This window comes from Miniopterus schreibersii (assembly GCF_964146895.1).
Source record: "Miniopterus schreibersii genome assembly, chromosome: 16".
In the NCBI taxonomy this organism is placed as follows: domain Eukaryota; kingdom Metazoa; phylum Chordata; class Mammalia; order Chiroptera; family Miniopteridae; genus Miniopterus; species Miniopterus schreibersii.
The window spans coordinates 3,014,583-3,035,216 of record NC_138116.1 but is presented as its reverse complement, the minus strand read 5'-3'; the positions used below and the strand labels follow the sequence as shown (position 1 = coordinate 3,035,216).

General features: G+C 59.6%; 2 protein-coding genes and 1 long non-coding RNA gene across 9 annotated transcripts in view; 1 reads left to right on the top strand and 2 right to left on the bottom strand.

Annotated features, from left to right (window-relative positions):
* Positions 1-8,826: 8,826 nt before the first annotated feature.
* On the bottom strand, positions 8,827-11,392 carry LOC308568883. The gene is made up of 3 exons (XR_014000529.1): positions 11,068-11,392; positions 10,480-10,749; positions 8,827-9,153 (listed from the first exon to the last, which is right to left on the bottom strand). It is a non-coding gene; the product is annotated as an uncharacterized lncRNA (long non-coding RNA).
* Positions 11,393-11,683: 291 nt separating this feature from the next.
* On the top strand, positions 11,684-16,237 carry SPHK1 (sphingosine kinase 1). 4 transcript variants are annotated; one of them, XM_081162099.1, is made up of 6 exons: positions 11,684-11,840; positions 13,798-14,001; positions 14,353-14,505; positions 14,594-14,688; positions 14,763-14,878; positions 15,131-16,237. In XM_081162099.1, exons 2-6 carry the CDS (start codon positions 13,992-13,994, stop codon positions 15,945-15,947), a joined length of 1,191 nt encoding a protein of 396 aa, XP_081018225.1. In that variant the 5' UTR covers positions 11,684-11,840; positions 13,798-13,991; the 3' UTR covers positions 15,948-16,237. The 4 variants fall into 4 exon arrangements, with proteins under 4 accessions (XP_081018225.1, XP_081018224.1, XP_081018222.1 ...); XM_081162098.1 differs by lacking the exon at positions 11,684-11,840 and adding an exon at positions 12,896-13,125; XM_081162096.1 differs by lacking the exon at positions 11,684-11,840 and adding an exon at positions 12,903-13,329.
* Positions 16,238-17,041: 804 nt separating this feature from the next.
* Positions 17,042-20,634, bottom strand: part of UBE2O (ubiquitin conjugating enzyme E2 O) — a 38,049-nt gene continuing 34,456 nt past the window's right edge. For all 4 annotated transcript variants that reach the window (XM_081116008.1, XM_081116007.1, XM_081116009.1 and 1 more), the window contains exons 16-18: positions 19,583-19,786; positions 19,435-19,492; positions 17,042-19,287 (exon numbers count right to left, since the gene is read on the bottom strand). In XM_081116008.1, the coding sequence (XP_080972134.1) occupies positions 18,620-19,287; positions 19,435-19,492; positions 19,583-19,786 (930 nt within the window). In that variant the 3' untranslated portion in view covers positions 17,042-18,619. The remainder of the gene's footprint in view (positions 19,288-19,434; positions 19,493-19,582; positions 19,787-20,634) is intronic.

Below are 20,634 nucleotides of genomic sequence, written 5' to 3'. Positions count from 1 at the left end.
AGTGTGTGGGACAGTAGAAAGGAATGCCTCATCTCCCACGTGGCTGTCCACGTGGCCATGGGCTGGTGGATCCGCCCTGAGGCTCCTGGAGTTTGGACAGTGCCCAGAGGAGCTGGCTTGGCGGGCAGTCAGCCAGGAGGCAAAGGCCTGGGACCGCCCATCTCCTCAGGTGTCTGCCATCCCCATAGGCCCCGAGTTGGACCCAGAGTTGGATGGAATGAAAGGTTCTGGGATTTGGGACTGGGGGGCCTCCTCAGAGCAATGTGGCGTAAGGCCACCTCCAAGGGCCAGCAAGAATGCGTAACCCGAGGGAGCCCCTTGGCAGAGTCTCAGCAGCAGGCCTGTGGGGCCCTGACTTGTCCACACCAAGTTGCTAGAGCAGCGATTGTCAACCTTTCTCATCTCATGGCGCATAAACCAAGTACTAAAATTCTGCGGCACACCAAAAATATGCTTTTTGCTGACCTGACCAAACAAAAGGGGGTGCTTTGATTCATTTGCACTACACAGCTGTTGTTGTGTTGGCTGTTGTCATTTTTTTATTTGACAATCTCAGGAAGAAGAGGTGAGTCAGGTATTGCGTGTTTTAAAAATGTTTGCAGCACGCCGGTTGCAAATTGCTGGGATAGAGCACCCCCCGGCCCTCCACCAGGGCTGGTTTGCCCCCAGAGGACAGGGGCCATGTCTGGAGATGGTTTTGGTTGCACAACTTGGTGGGGGGCAGGGATGCTACTGGCATCTAGTGGGCAGAGGCCAGGATATTGCTAAACAATGCACAGGCCAGGCGCTCACCCCAAGGAATGAGCCAGCCCGAAGTGTCAATAGTGCTGAGGGCCCTGGCCGATGTGGCTCAGCGGTGAGAGCATCAGCCCTCAGGATGAAGGGTCTCGGATTCGATTCCGGCGAAGGACACGTACCTGGGTATACGCACTTGGGTTGCAGGCTCGATCCCCGGCCCTGGTCGGGGCACGTGCGGGAAGCAACCAATCGATGTTTCTCAATCTCTCTCTGAAGAGCAATGGAAAAAATATCCTCAGTGAGGATTGAGAAAAAAAATAGTGCTGAGGGTGAGAAACATGCTCTAGAGATGAGCTGGCTCAGCAATGAGGACCGAGACATGTCGCCGCATGACCAGTTAGTCACCACAGGCGCACATCTGTTTTCCATTTCTCTCCTCCCGCCACCACAACCTCAAGGTCAGCACCGCGGCGGGAAGCATCCTGGCCGGCGAGGGAGGGATGGGGGTGATCGGAGACAAGTCTGACTATTTATTTATTTACTTTTGTTAATGCTCACCCCAGGATATTTTCCCCATTGACTTTTAGAGAGAGGGGAAGGGAGAGAGAGAGAGAAACATCGCCCCGAGAGAGACACGTCGATCGGTTGCTTCCCTCACACACCCCAGTCAGGGCCGGGATCGAACCTGCAGCCCAGCTGCATGCCCTTGACCGGGAGTGAAAGCCTCGACCCCTCGGCACTCAGGCCACCACTCTGACCACGGAGTTACACGGGCCAGGGCAAGTGTGACTTTTTAAACAAGCAGGTCTTAGAGGGCCGTGTTAGCAACCAACAGTGACCGGCAGCGCGGCTCCGGGCCTGGGCGGGCGAGCCTGGCGGGGTCACGGGAGCCCGGCTTCGGGGGGCAGGCCTGCTGAAGGCGGCTGGCGGGGGTCACGGGAGCCCGGGTTCGGGGGGCAGGCCTCCTGAAGGCGGCTGGCGGGGTCACGGGAGCCCGGCTTCGGGGGGCAGGCCTGCTGAAGGCGGGAGCGCACAGGAGGCCGCTGCGCGCGCAGGGTCGGCCCGATGCGCTGCGCGGGAGGAAAGCGGCCCCGCAGCCCAGCCTGCGCGGCAGGAGAAACGCTGCACCGGGCAGCTGGTCCCCGTCCCAGCGGCAAGGAAGCTGGGTGTTGACCAGCAAGGCACTGGGGGCCTGGGAACATATTAGATGGAGTCTGTTCTCCAGGTACAAAGCCGGCTCCTCATGGGTGGAGCAGTTCCCTAGAATTGTCCCCACTCTCACACCCCGAGGGAGTCACTGAGTCTGCAAAGGAGGCTGAATTCAGTCCCTTCCCCCTCCGTGTCCTTCTACTGCCCCTCCTGTTCCCTCCCCCAGAACCTGGACTGGCCTTAGCAACTCGCTTAAGCCGTGGAATGTGGCAGAAGTGACATCCTGGGCAAGCTTCTACCTGGATCCCCCGGAACGACCGTCCCCCGGACATTCCCTCTCGGAACCCGTGCCCCATGTCACATGGAGAGGCCACATAGGTGACAGCCCCAGATGAACTCCTAGCTGACAGCCTGCCTCAACTGTCACTGTGTGAGGGACCCACCTTAGGTGCTCAGCCCATTGACACGGTGACCACAGGGGACCCCAAGTGCGAACCACCCAGCCGACTCCGGTCAACCCACAAAGGGCCTGACACACTGTTGCGCCAAGCCACTCCGCCTTAGGGTGATTTATTGCTCGGAAGCAGATAATTGGAGCGCTTCCCTAGGGACTCGAGTGCTTTCAGCAACATATGCTCCTTTCCTGGATGAAAAATCAGTTGTCTTTCTAGTGATCGGCAGGAGGGGTTTGCACACGTGGGCTGCCAGGGCCGGTGGAAGGAGACAAACCGGACACCGCTCCAAGCCCAGGGTCCCGCTCACACACGGGGCCAACGCGCAGCGGGCGGCCCTTGAGGAACAAGCCCGGCCTCGGGCGCCCCTTACCTGCCCACCCATTGCTCCCTCGCCACGCTCCCCTCCCGGGCACCGTCACTGCTCACCCAGTCCTCCGTAAAGCTCACACCGCTATTGCAAAACCACCGCCATAGGAACACAGTCAGGCTCTTAGAAATCGGACCAATGTTGTAAAACACAGTGTGGCCAGGCAGAGGGAGACGGAAATTCAAGGCTAACCTGGTGGCCGAGGCTGGCCACCCGGGTGAGGTGTCTAAGCCCTCACGAGGGAGGGTCACTTTATCTCCCGCTTACTCACAGGGAAAACAGCCCCCCCCCCCCCCCCCCCCCCGCAGTGAGTGCCAATCAGATATTAAGAAAAAGCATTTCAACAGCGTCTTACCGCTCAGCAGGGCAGCAGGCGTTAATTGGGCTTCTGAAGGCCTGGGGTCGCCTGCTTCCACGCCACCTAGCGGGAGTGACCATAATAACGGGAGAGACTCCCCCTTCCCGGGACCTGGGTGGCAGCCTGCCGTCACCACTCATTCCCACACTCCCACGCCGGTGTCTGGGAGGGTGCGGGAAGGGCCCAGGATAGCATGTTTCATTTCTGCCCTGTGCCTGCTTCATTTCCAGGCATGAACTGGTCACTAGGACCGTGACAACTCAGGATGCCCTTCACGAGGGAGTCTTCTGGGGGCATTTATAGACATCTCTGAGTCCTTCGTGTCTGCCCACCTACTTGGAAAATGGCCTTCAGATTCTCCTCTTAGGCTAAATCAGTGGTTCCCAAATTTGTCTACTTGTTAGAATCACGGGGGACCTGGGAAAAATTCGGAAGCCCTGGCCACACTGCAGACGAGCTCAATTCTAATCTCTGGGGCTGGGGCCCAGGCACCTGTGGTGTTGAAGGTCCCCAGGGGGTTGCAATGTGCTTCCCGGTTTGGGAGTTACGGTGCTAAATGAGCCCGTAGGTAGGTCAGCCCATCCTGTGGCTGTGGCCTGTTGTCTCCTCTGAGACACCTGCTTTCCCTTCGCAATACCCCAGGGCCAGACCTGTAATAGGCAGTTAGACAGACACAAGCAGAGCAAGGACCATGGGCCAGGTACAGGTCACCGGGGCAGGAAGCTCTAGATGCCTAGCAAGGGGCACATCTGGGAAAACAGTGACCTGTCCCCCAGGGTAACCTTTCCTCCCCCAGCATATCACTCACTGATCATGTGGTTTAGACCCCCTGACTTTTCCTCCCTAAAGATAACATCCAGGCCTCAGTTGTAGTTCAGCTCCAGGCCCAGGAAAGCAGCAAAACCAGGACCAGCTGCATTGACTCAGGACCCCCTGCCCTGGCACTGACCAATCAGCAGAGACCACGACCCTGACAGAGCGCACCAGGAAAGCTGATGAATATTCTATTAGACCCTCCCCTGAGACCGCCCCAAAGATTTCCACCTGCGAGAGAGAAATAAAAACCTTCAGGATGAAGGACCTATTGCGGGCTCTACGCCAGGGGAGCAGGCCCCTTGCCATTCCTTTCCCCCTCTCCTTCCCCCACAGGCATCTCCTAAACTCTAAGGGGCCCCAGGAGACTTACAACCAGGGGAGCAACAGGCAGCCGCAGCTCGTCCTGGGCTTACCCCCAAACCTGTCTCCAACCTGTCTCCAAGGCGCCCTTTTCTCTGACTTGCCAGTGAGCCAAAGCAGCCCCACCTAGGCTCTCCTGTTACTCTTCCATGGGAAGCTCTTCCTTGGTTCACTGTTCTGAGTGTGCTTCCCCCCACCCGATATTATTTCTTTATTTTCAATCCTCACCTGAGGATATTTTTTCCATTGCTTTTGAGAGAGGAGAGAAATATGGATGTGAGAGAGACACATCGATTGGTTGCCTCCTGTACAGGCCCCGATCAGGGCCAGGGATCGAGCCTGCAACCGAGGCACATGCCCTTGGCTGGAATTGAATCTGGGACCCTTCAGTCCACGGGCCGATGCTCTAACCACTGAGCCAACCCAGCCAGGGCCTGAGTGCGCTTTTGCTGCGGCCAGTAAACTCCCACTTGCTTTGCTGCACTTTGTCTCTTAACTGAGCTTGAGGCCTGGTCTTGCCCATAACAAACCCACTTAGAGCCCTCTTAGCACTTACTACGTCTGAGTTGTTGGTAGAACTTTCACAAATAAAAAAGGCTGGATTAAAAAATTTCCCATCTCTAATATATTTTTACTTTGATTAAACGTTAAGTATTTTTTACCAAAACACTGCCATCCACCCCAGAATAAACCCATAGCCCTTAGGCATCCTCACGTCCCTGGCCCCGGCCCTCGGCCCCACCCCACCCCACCCCCGCTTCCTGCCTCTATGGATTTACCTATTCTAGACCTTCCATACAGACGCTGATCTACAATATGTGGCCTCTGCACCCGGCTTCTTCCACATCATATTCTTGAGGTTCCCCTGAACTGCAGCGCCTCGTTCCTGTCTACGCCCCAGGGCTATTCCATGAGTGAGTCTCGTGTTTTGTTTGTCCCTTCATCTGCTGATGGACGCCTGGCTGCTTATTGTGAACGGAGCTGCTATGAACACCTGAGTTTTTGTGTGGACACATGCTTTCATTTCTCTGGGGAATATTTTTAGGAGAACTGGCCCACATGGTAATTCCACGTGTAAGTTTTTGAGGAACCTCAAATCTCTCCATTTTTAAAAGATGTTTTTCTCAAGGGCTGCTGGGGAATCCCAGCTCTGTTCTTCCACATCTGTTAGGACCAGGTTTTCACGGTTGACCTGCTAGGCTTTGTTGAGAGCTCACAACATGCAGGTCTTGGGTTAGAATTAGAGTTAGGCTCCTGCTGTTCCACTCGGGGGTGAGGGCCCCCAGCGGTTCAGAAGTGCCTGAGACTTCACTGCGGCCCTCGGTTATCCCGGGTTCGCTATGGCTCCCGGCTGCCACTCAACCCTTTCCCAGCCATCGTGGCTCCCACTGCACCGCGAGACTGCGAATCGGGGTAACAGATCCGCACCCGAGAAGCCAACAGGCCTCTCCCTTAGGAACCGCAGGTGCCTGTCGAGAGCTGAAGGCGGCAGGCCTGGTCCCACCCCGGGCGTGTTTTGCAGTTACTGGGCGTCTTCCTCTTTAAGTCCTCAAAGGTCTCGGTCTGCTATCCACACTCATCGCAGGGCAACCGGACTCCACCTGAAACGGTAGGATTCTCGTGCTTGTTCGCAAAAGCCCCATCCTGACGCTATGGATTTTTCTGGGCCTTGCCCTGTCAGGAAGCCGGCTGTCCCTTCCTCCAGGGACCCATCAGCCTGCTATTCTGAGCCAGGAGGAGGTGGGGTGTGGGACCGTGTCCTTCCTGGGCTCTCTGCGGCCCAGCGGCCACCTGGCTCTCGGCTCAGCTACATCTGCGGGAGGGATGCGGTCAGCCCACAGGCATTGCTCCAGGACTCCTGCGGCCCCAGGAAAGAGAAAAGGGGACTGACTGTTCTCCAGCCAACACCTAAAACCTCAGGAGCACTCTCCAGGCCCACCCAGTCTATTTTTTTCCTCAACTGAGGATATTTTTTCCATTGATTGCTTTTTTAGAGAGTAGAAGGGAGGGAGGGAAGGAGGGGGGAGAGAGAAACATCGACGTGAGACATATCAACTAGTTGCCTCCCGCAGGCACCTCAGCTGGGCCGGGGACCCAAACTGCAACCCTGGTACGTGCCCTTGAACAGGAATTGGACCCCGACCCTTAGGTCCGCAGGCCGACACTCTAACCACTGAACCACACCTGTCAGGGGTTTTTGTTTTTCAAAAAAGAAGTTCACTAGCAAATTTGTCAGTAAGCTTTGACAGGTAATCACGAGGTCACCCATCCCATTTTGAAACAGTGAGTTTCAGAGAAGGCTGCTGGGACCATCTGATGGTGCCTCGAAGGAGAAATGACATTTCATCTTGGTCTCAAGACGCTACTCATGTCACTGTGGTCAGGACTCTGGGGTAGGGAGCCTCAAGGACAAGGGACACTGCTTTGGGAAATGGCCCTCCTATCAGATAGCACCTGGCTCCTCAAAGGCTTAGGGGCACGCGTGTGCCCTCAGCCCCTTTCCTCTGTCCCAGCTGCCCAGCCATCCTGCATAATCGTGGCTTAAATCACCAGGGCTGTGTCTGGAAAACGACTGAAGGGTTTGACCTTCAGCAGGCAAGCCTGCAGGGAAGGCGATGCCTGTTTTCAGGATGTGGGTACCAAGAGTCAGGGGTAGGCAAGCCCCCCTCCAGATACCCTTTTTGGTGCTTGGTGAGATAGGGCACCATGCCCCTCTTCTGTCCCCTCCCACCCCCAAATTGGCTTCTGTGTTGGAAGCCTGAGTAGCTAGTTGCTCGGTTTGGGTAAAAGATGAGAGGGGGGCATCCCTGGGTGGCCGCCAGGGGCCTGAGAGCACCTGGAGTGGTGTTCCCAGGGGCAGCGTGTGTTTCCCCCTCCCCCGGGGGGTGAGGAAGGACTTTACCTCCCCTGGGCTCAGAGGGGCGTCCACCCCGGTGGGAGCAAACAGCCCAGATCGTTAGCACAAATGCATGGCCTTGCTGGAGGCTGTGTCCAGCCCACTGTCTGTTTGCTTTGGGAGCAACCCAAGGACACAACTTTAGAGACGTGAAAGTGAAACACTGCCTAACAGAAAGTCCCTGGAAAATCCACGCTCACACCTATCCCCTCGAGGGCTGCGGGGCTGCTGAAAGACAAAGCCCCTGGCCTTCCTGCTCCCCCACCTGACCCACCGCCAAGGTGCCAGTTCCCTCCCCCATTCCCAGTTTTCCTTTTGGGAATTGCCCGAGGTTAGACATGTGGCTGGGGGCCTCTCTTTCCTTGAACGAGGACTTCTACCAGGCGGCCGGGGTTCAGAACCAGTGTAAATGAGCAGTGAGGACAAGGTAAGGTACTATCTCTCCCCAACCAAGTATGTATCTAGGATGTGGGGCTGGGATTGGAGACCAGGCCAAAGCTGATGTCAGCGGGAGCCTGTGGGATGTCCCCAGCCGCAGGGCTCCATGTGGCAGGCCAGGTCCAGCCTCACCACAGGGCATTAGAAGCAGCTGGACTGTGAGGTCATATGACAGGATCTGAAAGGGCCACATGCTCCAGTTTGGTCCCCAGGGGGGCCGTGTCCTGTGGTGAGCTCTTCCTGCAAAATGGGAAATTCTGCCAGGCCCCAAATGGATGGGTTGGTCCGCTCCCACCCCTTCCTCAGGTGAAAAGTCAGTGTTTTGCAATCCTATAATTACGTCAGCAAAGAATGTCAGTTTCTCTTGAGTAATTTCTAAAAATGGAAACCAGTTTCCTTTGCAGGGATCTCTGTGGGATAAGCCAAAGACCAGGAAGCCTATAGAATCCGAGCAAGAGTGTCCTCAGCCCCACATGACACATGCTTATTTGGGGGACAGCAAGTTGCTGGTCTGTGTTCACTTGGTAGTGCTGGGGAGCAGGGATGTTAAAAAGCAGCTCTGCTGCCAAGTAGGACACAGTTCCTGGACTTTCCTCATTATCTGTGGTCTGCAGATTAAGGGCCCCATAAAGATGTCTGCGTCATAATCTCCGAGCCTATGAATATGTTATTTTATATGGCAAAAGGAACTTGGCAGGGGGTTGTCCTGGGTTCTTGGGGGGGGGGTACTGTTACCACCACGGGGGCCTATGAGAGGGAGGCAGGAAGGTTGGAGTCAGAGAGATGTGAGCGCAAAAGCAAAAGTCAGGGATATGAGGACATTAGGCTTCCAGCGTTGGAGGTGAAGGGCCCTGAGCCAAGGAATGCAGGTGGCCTCCGGAATCTAGAATAGGCGAGGGAACATCCTGCCCATCCACTTTAAACTTGACCTTCAGAACTGTAAGACAATAAATTTCTGCAACAAGAGGAACCCAGTACACCAACACTAAACTCAAATTTGTTCTTCCATGGGCTGGGGAACCAACCTAACCAGCTCAGAAGCCAAATCTGCCATAAGCCACAGTACGAGGTGAGATGTGAAAGTGGAAGGAGCGGAGCAGTGGGCAAGCCTGGGCCGTGCAGACACCCACAGCTCTCCTCCCAACAGGCCTCACCACGGACAACGCTGGGAGGTGGTCCAGCTTCTAGAACCCCCTTTCCTCTGACACCCATGTCAGCACACACTAGTTCCCCTCTTAAAGATGCCTGGTATTGCTATATTTTTTTATTAAAATGTGATACATTAATTAACACTAGAATCTTAATAACTTACTGGTTTTCCCTCCTGGAGTAACCGGCATTTGAAGAAGAACATGCCCACAGAAGATAATGCAGACCCTAAAAGAACAAACTTCAGCCAGGTCTTTCACGGAGAAGGCCATAGGAAGATGACGGCAGAGATCGGGGTGATGCAAGGAACCCCAACGGTTGCCGGCAACCACCAGAAGCTGGGGGAGAGGCAGGGGGCAGATTCTCCTCACAGCCTCAGAAAGAACCAACCCTGCAGACTCCTTGATCTGACTTCTGGCCTCCAGAACTGTGAAGACAGTAAATACGTGTTAAGGCGCCCAGTTTGTGGTATTTGGTTATGATGACCCCAGATACGCGCATCAGGTGGATGCTGGGCGGGCAGCTGGGATGAGTAGAGTGGGGTGGCCCTCGAGGCCTTCACATCTAAAGGGCTCTGGAAGCTAATTACCCTGAACTGTGGCCAGGATCAGCTGGCCTGCAGGTGAGGGCAGGCAGGTGAGCTGAATGAGGGCATGTGGGAGGCAGAGCCCACAGGCACATAAGAGACCTAGGTTCCCAGCCTCAGCACGGACACCCACTTTAACAAAGGGTAGCTGGACCGGCATGGCTCAGTAGGTTGAGCACGAACGTGAACCAGGAGGTCACGGTTCGATTCTGGGTCAGGGCACATACCCACGCTGTGGGCTCGATCCCCAGTAGAGGGCGTGCAGGAGGCAGCCCATCGATGTTTCTCTCTTATCGATGATGTTTCTCTCTCTCTCTCTCCCCCTCTCCGTTCCTCTCTCTGAAATCAATACAGACATATTAAAAATAAAGATTAACAACAATAAAGAGTAGAGCTAAGCTCACCGCACCATACACCCAGAGTAGAGTAGTTGGAACTCTGCAGCAGCTAAGAATCCCGAGTGACTGTCTGCTCTCCTGGACCCCCCCACATGGCACACCCCACCATCCCCAGACTAGAACAATCACCAGCATCTCAGAATGGTGAGTCACATCTGGGGCCTCCTAGAACATATCCTTAAAAGAGTTTGCAGAGCTGGACACATCCATTCCCCTGCCCTTGCCACCTCCCAGGCAGAAAGGACTTGAGGTCAAGGGAGGCCTTGAGGCCCTGCAATTCAACTCGGGAGCTGAAGCCTCCCAGGTAAGGTAGCTTTGGGGAAGGGAGAGATGGCAGGAATCCTCTCCTAATGAAAGCAAGTCACTTTCCATCTGGCAGCCTTGGCTCCAAGTTTCCAGAGAGCTGGGCCAGGCCTAGTGAATGCCTGCTTTCTTTAACCGACGAAGAGGAAAAAGGGGGTGCTCAGGTGTGTCTCCCTGGGGAGCCTGCCCACATGAAGGAATGGAGGGGTGGCTGGGGGAGATGGAAAGGCAGTTTCTTTCACCTGTGAGACCGGTATTACCTGCGAGCCGAGCTCTGGGTTGGCGATCAGGTCAGATCAAACCTGATGCCAGGCCCATGGTGGGCCTGGCTGGGCACTGTGGCTAGTTGCTTAACTAAGATCTGGGAGTCAGGATGAAGCCTGGAGAGGGCTCTGAAGATGCTTCCTCTTTCTTGGGGAGACTGAGGAGCTGTGTTACTGGGGCAGCTCTGTGGAAAGCAACCCACCAGGCCAGCGGATGCTCCATCAGTATCCATTGGAGGCTCAGCCTCCCAGGCTGGGGGTCAGGCCTCCTGGGTGTGCTTCTTGGCTCTGCTGGCAACTGGTTTGGCAGCTTGCACAAGACCCTTCACCTCTCAGGGTTTTGGTTCCCCCAACTGTCAAAAGGGGAAGAGCATCTTGCTCTTGCCCAATCCTGTCTCTTGGGTCCAGGGATGCTGAAGGGTGAGTTTTCGGAGATGAGGCAGTTCTTTAGAGAGGAGCTGGAGACAGGCAGCCTGGGAGGGGGAAGGTGAATGACAAGAATGGGGGGGAGGGGGCGCGCAGCGGAGACCAGAGGTGCGGGGGGCAGGGGGAGAGGCGGAGAGAGGACAGAGGAGCCATTGTGTGGATCAGAACCCGGGCCAGAGGACTTTGCCCTTCACCTCCCTCCCCCTGGGCTCCCGGGGCCTGATAAAGGACCCAGCGGGCTGCCCCGCCTCCCCTCCCCCGCCGGGTTTCCAGCCACCCCACCCCCACGCGGCCCCGAGACTCCCGGGGCTCCGGCCTGGGGTGCCGGGAGGAAGAGGGACCCCGAGGCAGGCGGGCTTTCTCACCGCGGACTCGGGCACAACCCCGTCTCCCCTTTCCAGTGCCTCAGTTTCCCATCAGACTCCAAGGTTGAAAGGCGGCGGCTTTTCGGGCCTGATGGCAGTGCCCTCTCCCGCGAGGGGAAGGGTGCGCAGGGTGCCCTGGCCGTCCCCGCGGCCACCTCCCTCCGAGGCGGAGATCTCGGGGGCCACGTCCCGCGTCCCGTGACCTCTAGGCGCCGAAAGCCGCGACTCCGACCCCTGCTGGAGGGGCGGAGAGGAGGGAGGTGGCGGGGGAGACGAGGGCTCGACCTGGCCCCCGGCCCGGAGGGGAGCCCCTTCCTCCCCACGCCGCTCGGTCCCGGCGTCGCGTGACCGCGGCGCTGCGGCGGCGCTGCCCCCCCTCCCCTCCCCTCCCCGCACGGATTCCTGGGGGGTGGGTGCGGGGCTGGGATGCTCTGGAGCAGACCCGGGCGGACGCGCGCCGAGCCGCCCCAGGTCCCCGCCCCTCATTCTTAGTTTCGCGGCTTGTGGGTCCGTGAGCCCGTCGCTGAGTCACCTTCCCCGAAAGCGCTCGCGACGCTCGGGACCGGCCCGCAGGGAGGCCGAGGGGCCGCGCAGGGCGGGGACGCGCGCCCCCGCCACGCGCACGGAGCCGGGGCCCTGGGACCCGCGCCTTCCCTCCCTGGGGACCCCGGGCCCCGCCCCCCGGTGTCGGGAAGCACGGCCGCCGTGGCTCGCCGGGATACCCGCGCCGACCAGACCCGCCCCTTCTCGACTTTAAGGGGCGACAAGGAGAGGTGTGTGGGGTCGGGTGGGGCAGGTGTGGGCGCGGGAGCTCGGGGTAGCCTGGGCCTGGACCTCCTCCGCCCTACCTGGCCCTACCTGGTCAGGTCTGGGCAACCTTTTCCTCCGGGTCTCCGCATCCCCCCCCCACCCCGGGATTTAACTCGAGTTGGTCGCGGACACGTGCACCCGTGATTATCACGCACACTAACACTCGAGGCGTTTGCCTCCATTGAAAACTCCCTGGCACTTCTGCATCTTCGGGCTGAGCCAGTGGCGGGGACGAGGGACGCGCCCCCAGGCTTGGCTCTTCGGCCCCCATGCGCACCCCTGGCCCTCTCCGGTTGGCGAGGGGCGGTGGCCTTGACCGCCCGCTGCAGGAGCAGCTTCTCTGGCCCGGATGAGCCTCGATGGTGTTCTCTGGGGGAACGGGTCCAACTTTGGAGGTTCCTGACACGGCCCCCTCCTCCCGACCGCAGCCCCCTCCGGTCACCCGTCCTCCCCTGGCCCACGCGCTGGGCCGCTTCGGGCTCCGTGGCTACTGCGGCGTCCAGAAGCTAAAAATAACCCCCTGGGGAAGAAACACCCCGGTGCGGGCGGGGGGTCCAGGCCTCGAATTCCGCGTGGGCAGGAGCTGGGCGCGTGAAGGGGGACACCCAGGGGCGGGAGGTCGCTGCCTCCAGGGACAGCCAAGGGTCTGCCGCGCGCGCCGAGCCTCGCGCGCCCCGCACCGCGTCCGCGCTGCTATGACTTTGGGCGCCGCGGCGAGTTCGCGCGGGGCCTGCGCTGCGCGTTCACCTTCACGCGCCCGGGACGCTGCGCTCGTGGCCGGACCCGGGGCTCGGGGCCTCATGGACTAGCTTCGCCTGTCCCCCGGCCCGGCCGCGGCTCCACCTTTCCTCCGGTCGCTTACTCCGAGCGGCGGGGGCCCGTCGTCACGCCCGGGGACCCCGCCGAGGGCGGGCTGGGGCCGAGCCGCAGGGGCGGACCCGCCGGAGGCGCCGCGCGAGCCGGGGAGTGGGCGGGCCCCAGCGCGCCGGGCGCGGCACCTCCTCCAGCGCGCGAGCGCGGGGCGTGGCCAGGCCCGCGCGGAAGCTCAGCGCGGCCCCGCAGCGCGGCCCCGCGCGGCCAAGTTGAGCGAAAAGTTTGAGGCCAGAGGCGGCGCAGCCGTGGAGTCCGCGTTTATCCGGCGCCACGGTTGTGCCTCAGACTCGGGCTGAGCCCGGGACGACCTGCGTTCCGCTCTAGGCCACTGTAGGGAACCGAGGTGGCCCCTCCCCAGCAAACCGGACAGACTGGGTAGGGCCGGCTGCCCGCCCTGTTCTCTCTCGCTTCGCGGCTCCTGGGCGGCCTGGAGAACTGGGCCACGCGCTGCGTGGTCTCCGCGCCCACTCGGCAGAGGGAGGCGGCCGCTGGCGGCCGGGCTTGGGCTCGGTCCTCGCGCGATCCCGGCGCTGCTCCCACGATCGCGGCGCGCGTCCCGGCGCAGCCGGGCCAGTGAAGGTGCGCGGCTACCCCGGCCATTCTGGAGCTGGGGTAGAGGACCCGGCGCCCGGAATGGCTCGGGGCTGGGATGGCTCGCCCCAAACTTGGTGCCCCGCGACGTCCGCTCAAGTTCTGGGATTTTTACACCCACTGGACTCCCCTCCCCCTGGCAGCGCGTGGGGGTGGTGAGGGACTGGTCCGACCGAGAGCCACCGGGCTCTGACTCATCCGTCGGGGGCCGGAACGCGAGGCCCCAAGAAGAGACCCTTCGGCACTGCAGGTGGCAGCTCAGTTCTGGGACAGGAGCGCCCTCGGTGTCACCGGGCCTTGGCTCTCCGGGCCTCTCCAAAAACGAAGTCTCCAACCCCCGAGCTTCCAGCGATGCCGGAGCACGCTGTGCCCCGCGGGTGGTCCGAGGACTTGGCCGGGCGCCCGCACCTCGGGGAGCTGCTCCGGACTCCGCCAGCGCCGTCTCCTCTTCCTCAGATCCGGCAGCCGGAGGGAATGATGCGGGGGCCCCCGCAGCCCGGGCTCCGGGCAGGGAGGGCGAGCCCCACAGCCGGCACCGCGACGCCCGCCTGAGCGACACCGATAAGGAGCTGAAGGCAGGAGCCACCGCCGAGGGCAGCGCCCCGACGGCGCTGGGGAGCCCTAGGCTGCGGGAGCCGCGGGTCGAGGTTATGGATCCAGGTTTGTGGGGGCCCGGCGGGGAAGGGCTGTAGGGGGATCCCTTCTCTCTCTGGCCAGGAAGGATGGCCGGAGGCAGCTGGACAGGAGAGGGGCTGGGGACGCTGGAGAAAAACGCTTTCCCCCATGGGCCCAGATACTGGCTGGGCCTGAACCAAGGATAGGAATACCAAGGGTGCCCTGCCCCCCCCTCCCCCCCCAGCTCCCTGCCGGAGGTTGCCGCCTCTGGCCAGCCTCTCCTGCATCTATTACCCGGTGTTTCAGGCACCAGTTTCCACCCCAGTGCCCCTGCCGTGACCCCGCGCCCCCTAGTGGCCGGTTGAGGACGCGGCCTTCTCGGGTGTGTTTTTGCAGCCGGCGGCCCCCAGAACCTGCTCCCCCGGCCCTGCCGCGTGCTCGTGCTGCTCAACCCGCGCGGCGGCAAGGGCAAGGCCCTGCAGCTCTTCCGGAGCCACGTGCAGCCCCTGCTGGCGCAGGCCGACGTCTCCTTCAGGCTCCTGCTCACGGGTGAGTGCCTTCCCGGGAGGGGCGGTGTGGACCTGAGCCTGCACAGCTGGGGACCGCCCCCTTAGCCCGCTCCTCTCCCCGCTCCCAGAACGGAGGAACCACGCCCGCGAGCTGGTGCGCGCCGAGGAGCTGGGCCGCTGGGACGCGCTGGTGGTCATGTCCGGAGACGGGCTGATGCACGAGGTGAGGCCTGCACCGGGAGGCTGGACGTGGGTGGCGGTGGGGGCTCCCGGCTGAGGCCACCCTTGCTCCAACAGGTGGTGAACGGGCTTATGGAGAGGCCCGACTGGGAGACCGCCATCCGGAAGCCCCTGTGTAGCCTCCCAGCCGGTTCTGGCAATGCGCTCGCAGCTTCTTTGAACCATTACGCGGGGTGAGAACCCGGGGCCACAGTAGGCCTCAGTTTCCCCTCAGTGCCACCCACTGCCTGGTTTTCCTTTAGAAATTCTCATCCGCTAGGGTAACTTCCGTTCCATCTTTTCTGTTGCTTCCACCCTCAGTTCTGCGGCCCTCTCCCGGCTGCCTCCATCTGCTCCTCCTGCCTGGGGACCCAGTGTGGCCTTGCCTGGCCCCACTCCCCAGGCAGAGGAAGGGGAGGGTGCATGAGGACTTTTCCCCCCCGCAGCTACGAGCAGGTGACTAACGAAGACCTCCTGAACAACTGCACGCTTCTGCTGTGCCGCCGGCGCCTGGCTCCCATGAACCTGCTGTCGCTGCAGATGGTCTCCGGGCTGCGGGTCTTCTCCGTGCTCAGCCTGGCCTGGGGCTTCATTGCTGATGTGGACATCGAGAGTGAGAAGTTCCGGCGCCTGGGGGAGATGCGCTTCACTCTGGGCACCATCCTGCGCCTGGCAGCGCTGCGGGTCTACCAGGGCCGCCTGGCCTACCTCCCTGCCGAACGGGTGGTCTCCAAGGTGCCCGCCTCCCCTGCTGTGGACCGGCGGGACCGGCAGGGCCCTGTGGACGCCCACCTCGTGCCCCTGGAGGAGCCAGTGCCCGCTCACTGGACTGTGGTGCCAGAGCAGGACTTTGTGCTGGTGCTGGCGCTGCTGCACTCACACCTGGGCAGCGAGATGTTTGCTGCACCCATGGGCCACCGTGCGGCTGGCGCCATGCATCTGTTCTACGTGCGGGCGGGTGTGTCTCGGGCCATGCTGCTGCGCCTCTTCCTGGCCATGGAGAAGGGCAGGCACATGGAGTGTGACTGTCCCTACTTGGTGTATGTGCCTGTGGTTGCCTTCCGCCTGGAGCCCAAGGATGGGAAAGGGATGTTTGCTGTGGACGGGGAGTTGATGGTCAGTGAGGCTGTGCAGGGCCAGGTGCACCCAAACTACTTCTGGATGGTCAGTGACCGCATGGAGCCTTCATCCCCTATGGGGCCACAGCTGCCGCCCCCCAGCCGGAAGTCTCAGCAGACGCCACCTCCAGAAGATCCCTTGTGACTCCTTGGGGCTTGCTGTGCCTTACTCTGTCTGCTTAGTGTAATCTGAGCTCAGGACCCTCCCTCCTTCCCCCAGGACTGTCTGCCTGTCCCAGCTCCCATAGGGATGAAGACCTGGCCTGTGGGTAGAGGCTGTGCTTTGGAAGGACCTGCTCTGCCCACCAAAGGCCAGAGTGAGGCCCTGGGCCAGGAGCCCAGCTGGTTGGGCCCCACTGTCTGTGGAAACCACCCCATTGTTCTGGGAGCCCCACCCTATTAATGAAATCCAAATAAAGTGACATTCCCAGTCTACTGGTCTTATCCTAGGGGCTGGGGAGAGAGTGGGGTCTTGCTTCTGCCAGGCTCTAGTGATGAAGGTTAACGATGCCTAGTGGTGCCTCCTGGATTGGGCAGTCATTGCGGTGGTGGGCACAGGACCAGAGCTGGTCCAGGCATCTTTTACAGGGAGTAAGGCCCTGCCCCAAAGCTGAATATACCCCCTTTGGCCTAGAAGCGGCCAGGGAGCTCAGCCACCCAATTCACCCCACACATGGGAAGCCAGGCTCAGACCTAGCATGCCTTTCTTACCTAGGACTACACAGCTGGTCTCAGCAGAAAGGGAAAAGGCCTCAAGTAAGGGGCATTGAGGAAACAGGGAGCAACAGAAGCCAAAGCAGCAGGCACCTGTTCCCTTCTTCCTCCACTGAGGGCCCTAGTGCTGTGCCAGCCTCTGCGACCTCCTCTGCCCTACCCTACCCCATCCTTGTGGGCGCTGTTGGGCAACAGTTAAAAGGAGGCAGCAAGGAGGGGCAGATGCCAATCTTCCAGCTTTGGCTCATAGCCCAGTCAGGTGCTTCGATGTCAGCTCCCCCAGCACCTGGGAGGTGGCCAATGCTGCTAAAAACTGGCTCTTGAAAAACAAACATAGTCCTGCCCAGAGGCAGGAGCACTGACCTCCGAAACCTGAGGTCCCATCTCTGGCCCGTGACTCCGGGGGACCAGGGGTAGGGCACCAGCACTGCTGCCAGGGGCCTTCCCACCAACAGTGAGGGGTCTCTCCCTTCCCTGGGGAGGGTGTGAGGTGCTCAGAGGGGAAGAAAGGCGACGGAGCCCAGGTGAATGGCAGAGGCATGTTTAATGGTGCCACCATGTCTTTTTTGTACATTGTAATGAGCCAAACAAACAAAAAAAATGCAAGTAAAAAAAAGGTTTAATCACGGCACTTTATACAGATATCTTAAGCAGCAGGCATTCACATCTCCACATGAACAACGCACTGGGAAGCACAGCCCGCCAGCCACTCAGGATGTTTCTCACGGGAGACCCTGGGCCCTAGGCGCCGCAGCCCGGGGTCCGGCTCCGTCCTTCCCGCGGCCGCTGCCCGCTGGGTGGGAATGGCACAGCTCAGGCGAGGAGCCAGCTTAAGGCGGACAAGACGTGTCATGCTTTGGCTTCTGTTTGTTTTTCTAATAAGAGTTAATATCTTTGCTTTTGAAATTTATTTTCTTTCAACCTTAAATATTACATACATACACCGAAAATTACATACCTGCTATGTGCTCAACAGCATCTCTTAACCTGGAGCTTCACATTATCAAAAGCTTAGAAAACGTGTAAACCAATGGGCCCATCTCCGCGAGGGAGGAGACCCACCCTGGCCACCCCTCTCCCCAGGCTGAGCCTGCAGAGTGTGTAAGCAAAGGGCTGACAAGAGGCCTCATTCTCATGGGAGAGGGCTGGCTCCGTGTTTCGAGCTACAGGCCACCTCCCAGCATGAACACTTGATAGCGGGAGGGGCAGAGTCCATGGGAGAGGCCCCAGCACGTGCCCAGGCCCTGGATGTGCTGCTGCTCCTGCCCAGGGGGTCCTGGGACGGGACTGAGTGGGGAGAAGACACTGGCTTCAGTTCAAGCAGGCGAGGCCCCGAAGCCAGGACTGCCCGCCCACAGCCACACAGGGGAGGAAGCAAGGCACCTACAGCTGTTTCTTTCCCAGCAGCTCCACAGTCCTCACTGCCTGTGAGCACGTGAGGGCCACCACCTCTTCTGGGTATCCCCCTGAAACCAGCCTGGTCTCTTAGCAAGTTCAACAGGCCTGAGGGCTATTCTGTGGTAAAGGGACCAGAACAGAACCAGGAGTCGGTGACAGTGGCTACAACTCCCAAGCGAGAGTGTTGATGCTGGAGGAAGAGGGAGGACCTGGTGGCAGTGGCCTGGGACATGGGGAAGCTACAATGGCACTGAAGAGGATGACAGGGACCAGGGGAATGGCTGGAGCAACCCACACTTCATGCAAGGCATGGCCACTCGTCTTCCCGTTGCTCTGCACAGCTCTGGGCCCAAGGCCCTGGAGCCCTGGAGCCAGGTCCTCAGAAAACTCCACCTTTGATCAAGAGACGGAGATGGCAAGGGGACAAGTGCTGGGACATTCCGCCTGGGGTGACGAGTGGAAAGTCAGCAACAGGGTTCAGATCTGCTTTGCACGGGGGACTCGCCTGTTGAAAGATTGCTTCGGAATAGAAATGGCAGCATTTCAAGAAACTTCTTGCACGTCAGCATCAAACTCACCTTGGGAAGAGGGCAGTGGGGGGCTTGCACTGGGGACAGAGAAGGGGAGAAGGGAAGGTTCAGGGGAGGGAGTGAGCAGGCAGCAGCTGGCCTCTCCACCACACTCCTCCTTCCTAAAGGGCTGCAGCTACTTGTCTGTGCTCTCAGGCATGCCGGCCTCGACCAGAGCAGCCCGGAACTGTGCCAGGACCCCCCGGATGCTCTTGATGAACCCCTTAGAGAGTGGAAAGAGGGGAAAGCCGATGTCAGGGTAGCCACTCTTCTCAGGCAAGAAGCTCCGGTAGCTCTTTCTCCGCTTCTTTGGTTTGACACTGGGTGGCACCGAGGCGTCTGGCGCTGCCTCCAAGGTCTGGTCTGTGTGGTCCCTGCTGCCTGTGGCTGGGCCCTGGGCACCGCCCTCTGAGTCTGAGCCCTGGGAGGCCTCTCCAGGGGCCAGCCCGCCATCCTCAGGTTCCTCCCGGCCGCTGTCTGAGAGCTCGGCCGCAGCAGGCAGCCCTGCAGAGCTGCTGTCCTTGGAGACGCCGTTGGGCAGTGCCTGGGCCTTCTCCAGCAGGGCATGCGTTTCCAGCCAGGACTCGATGCGGTTCACCAGCCGCCAGCCGCCAGAGCTGAAGTGCTGCCGGATCTCCTGCTCAAAGACCTCGGCGGGCCGCCGCACCAGCTGGGTCATGGACTGCACCACGCGGATCAGCGCCATCTCGTTGTAGCAGCGGCTGTTCTCGTAGCCCTCCTGCAGGCCCCGGTCACTGTCAAAGCCCGCTTCGTTGTAGTACGGTTCGTTCACCAGGATCAGGCCTGCCAGGGAGAAGCCCATCAGGACCGGCCTGACCTCAGCCCCTAAGGGAACTGTCAGTCCTACAGGCAGGGGAGGGGACACAAAGGCCAGCCGCTGTGCCCTCCGGCAGCCCTCCTGTCCCCGCCTCTCAGCCCCACCCATTGTACCTTGGATGGAGATGAGCACCTGGAGAAGGCTGGATTTGCTTGTCCACCTCTCTGTCCCCTGAAACACACACAGCACCATCAACTCTGCCCCTAATACCGCCCCCAATGGGCTGCCCCCATCCCGACTGAGTGCTGGCATGGTACTCACTTTTCCAATCCAGGTGCCCAGGAGGCTGACACACACCTTCCCGTTGTCATACAGGTTGGGGTTCAGGCGGCCACTGCACTGGGAGAGGTAGCAAAAGTGGGGGGGCACGGCCGGGTAGATGTTGGGAAGCTGGATGTCAAACAGGTAGAGGCCATCCTCATAGGGGGTGCGAGTGGGGCCCTTGATCAGGGCTGAGAAGAGGTCCTGGAGGAGGGGAGGCTGTGGTTGGCGGGGCTTCTGCACTCGGGATCTGGTTTTGCGCCTTCCCAGGTGCCTTGGGCAGAGGAGCAGCCCCTGCAACTTCACACACTGCCAGCAGCTGAGAAGCTAAATGCATACCTCTCTGTACAGGCCCACTTGGCATCTTTTAACTCCCAGAATAAAAGGAATTTTCCAAACTGGTTTTTATCCTACCAGGTTTTACTTCTCATAAATCATTATTTTTAAGTTGTATTCCTCAAAACACCTGCTCTGACTCCAGCCCTAACAAGGCAAGAAAGTTACACCCAATCAGACGATGACAGAATGTTCCAGGACGGCAGGGCTGCTCCTGCTTTCAGGGAACCAGAGGATCGGAACCCCAGGAGGAAATGCTGGGAGACCAACACAGAAACTCTGGTCGTTAAGTCATCAGGGAGACTCTCCACCAACACCGGAAACCTGTGTGTCGGGTGGGGAGGTGGGGCACCAACAGCCAGGGCTGGGTGAATGATGTAATGCTCTCCTCTATGTTCTCAGGGGGCCATCATGGGCCTCGGGTTCCTGCCCTGCTTCCCTTTCTCTCTGAGGGAGATTTTGGAAAAAAAATAGAAAACAAAAAATACTATTCCCTTTGTCCCTCAGCAGGGCTGAAACAGGCTGGTATTTTCAAAAAGACTTTTACTAAAACCCAAAAAAACCAAAAGTATTAAGAGCCCCAAGCCGTGGCCCACACGAGCTCCCAACCCTGCCCCGTAATCCACAGCTGCTAGGGCCACCTAACAGCACCCCTCCATGGTCTCTTCTTTGTGCTGGAGCTGGGACCTCAGTCAGACTCTAGCTCAGTGTCTTGC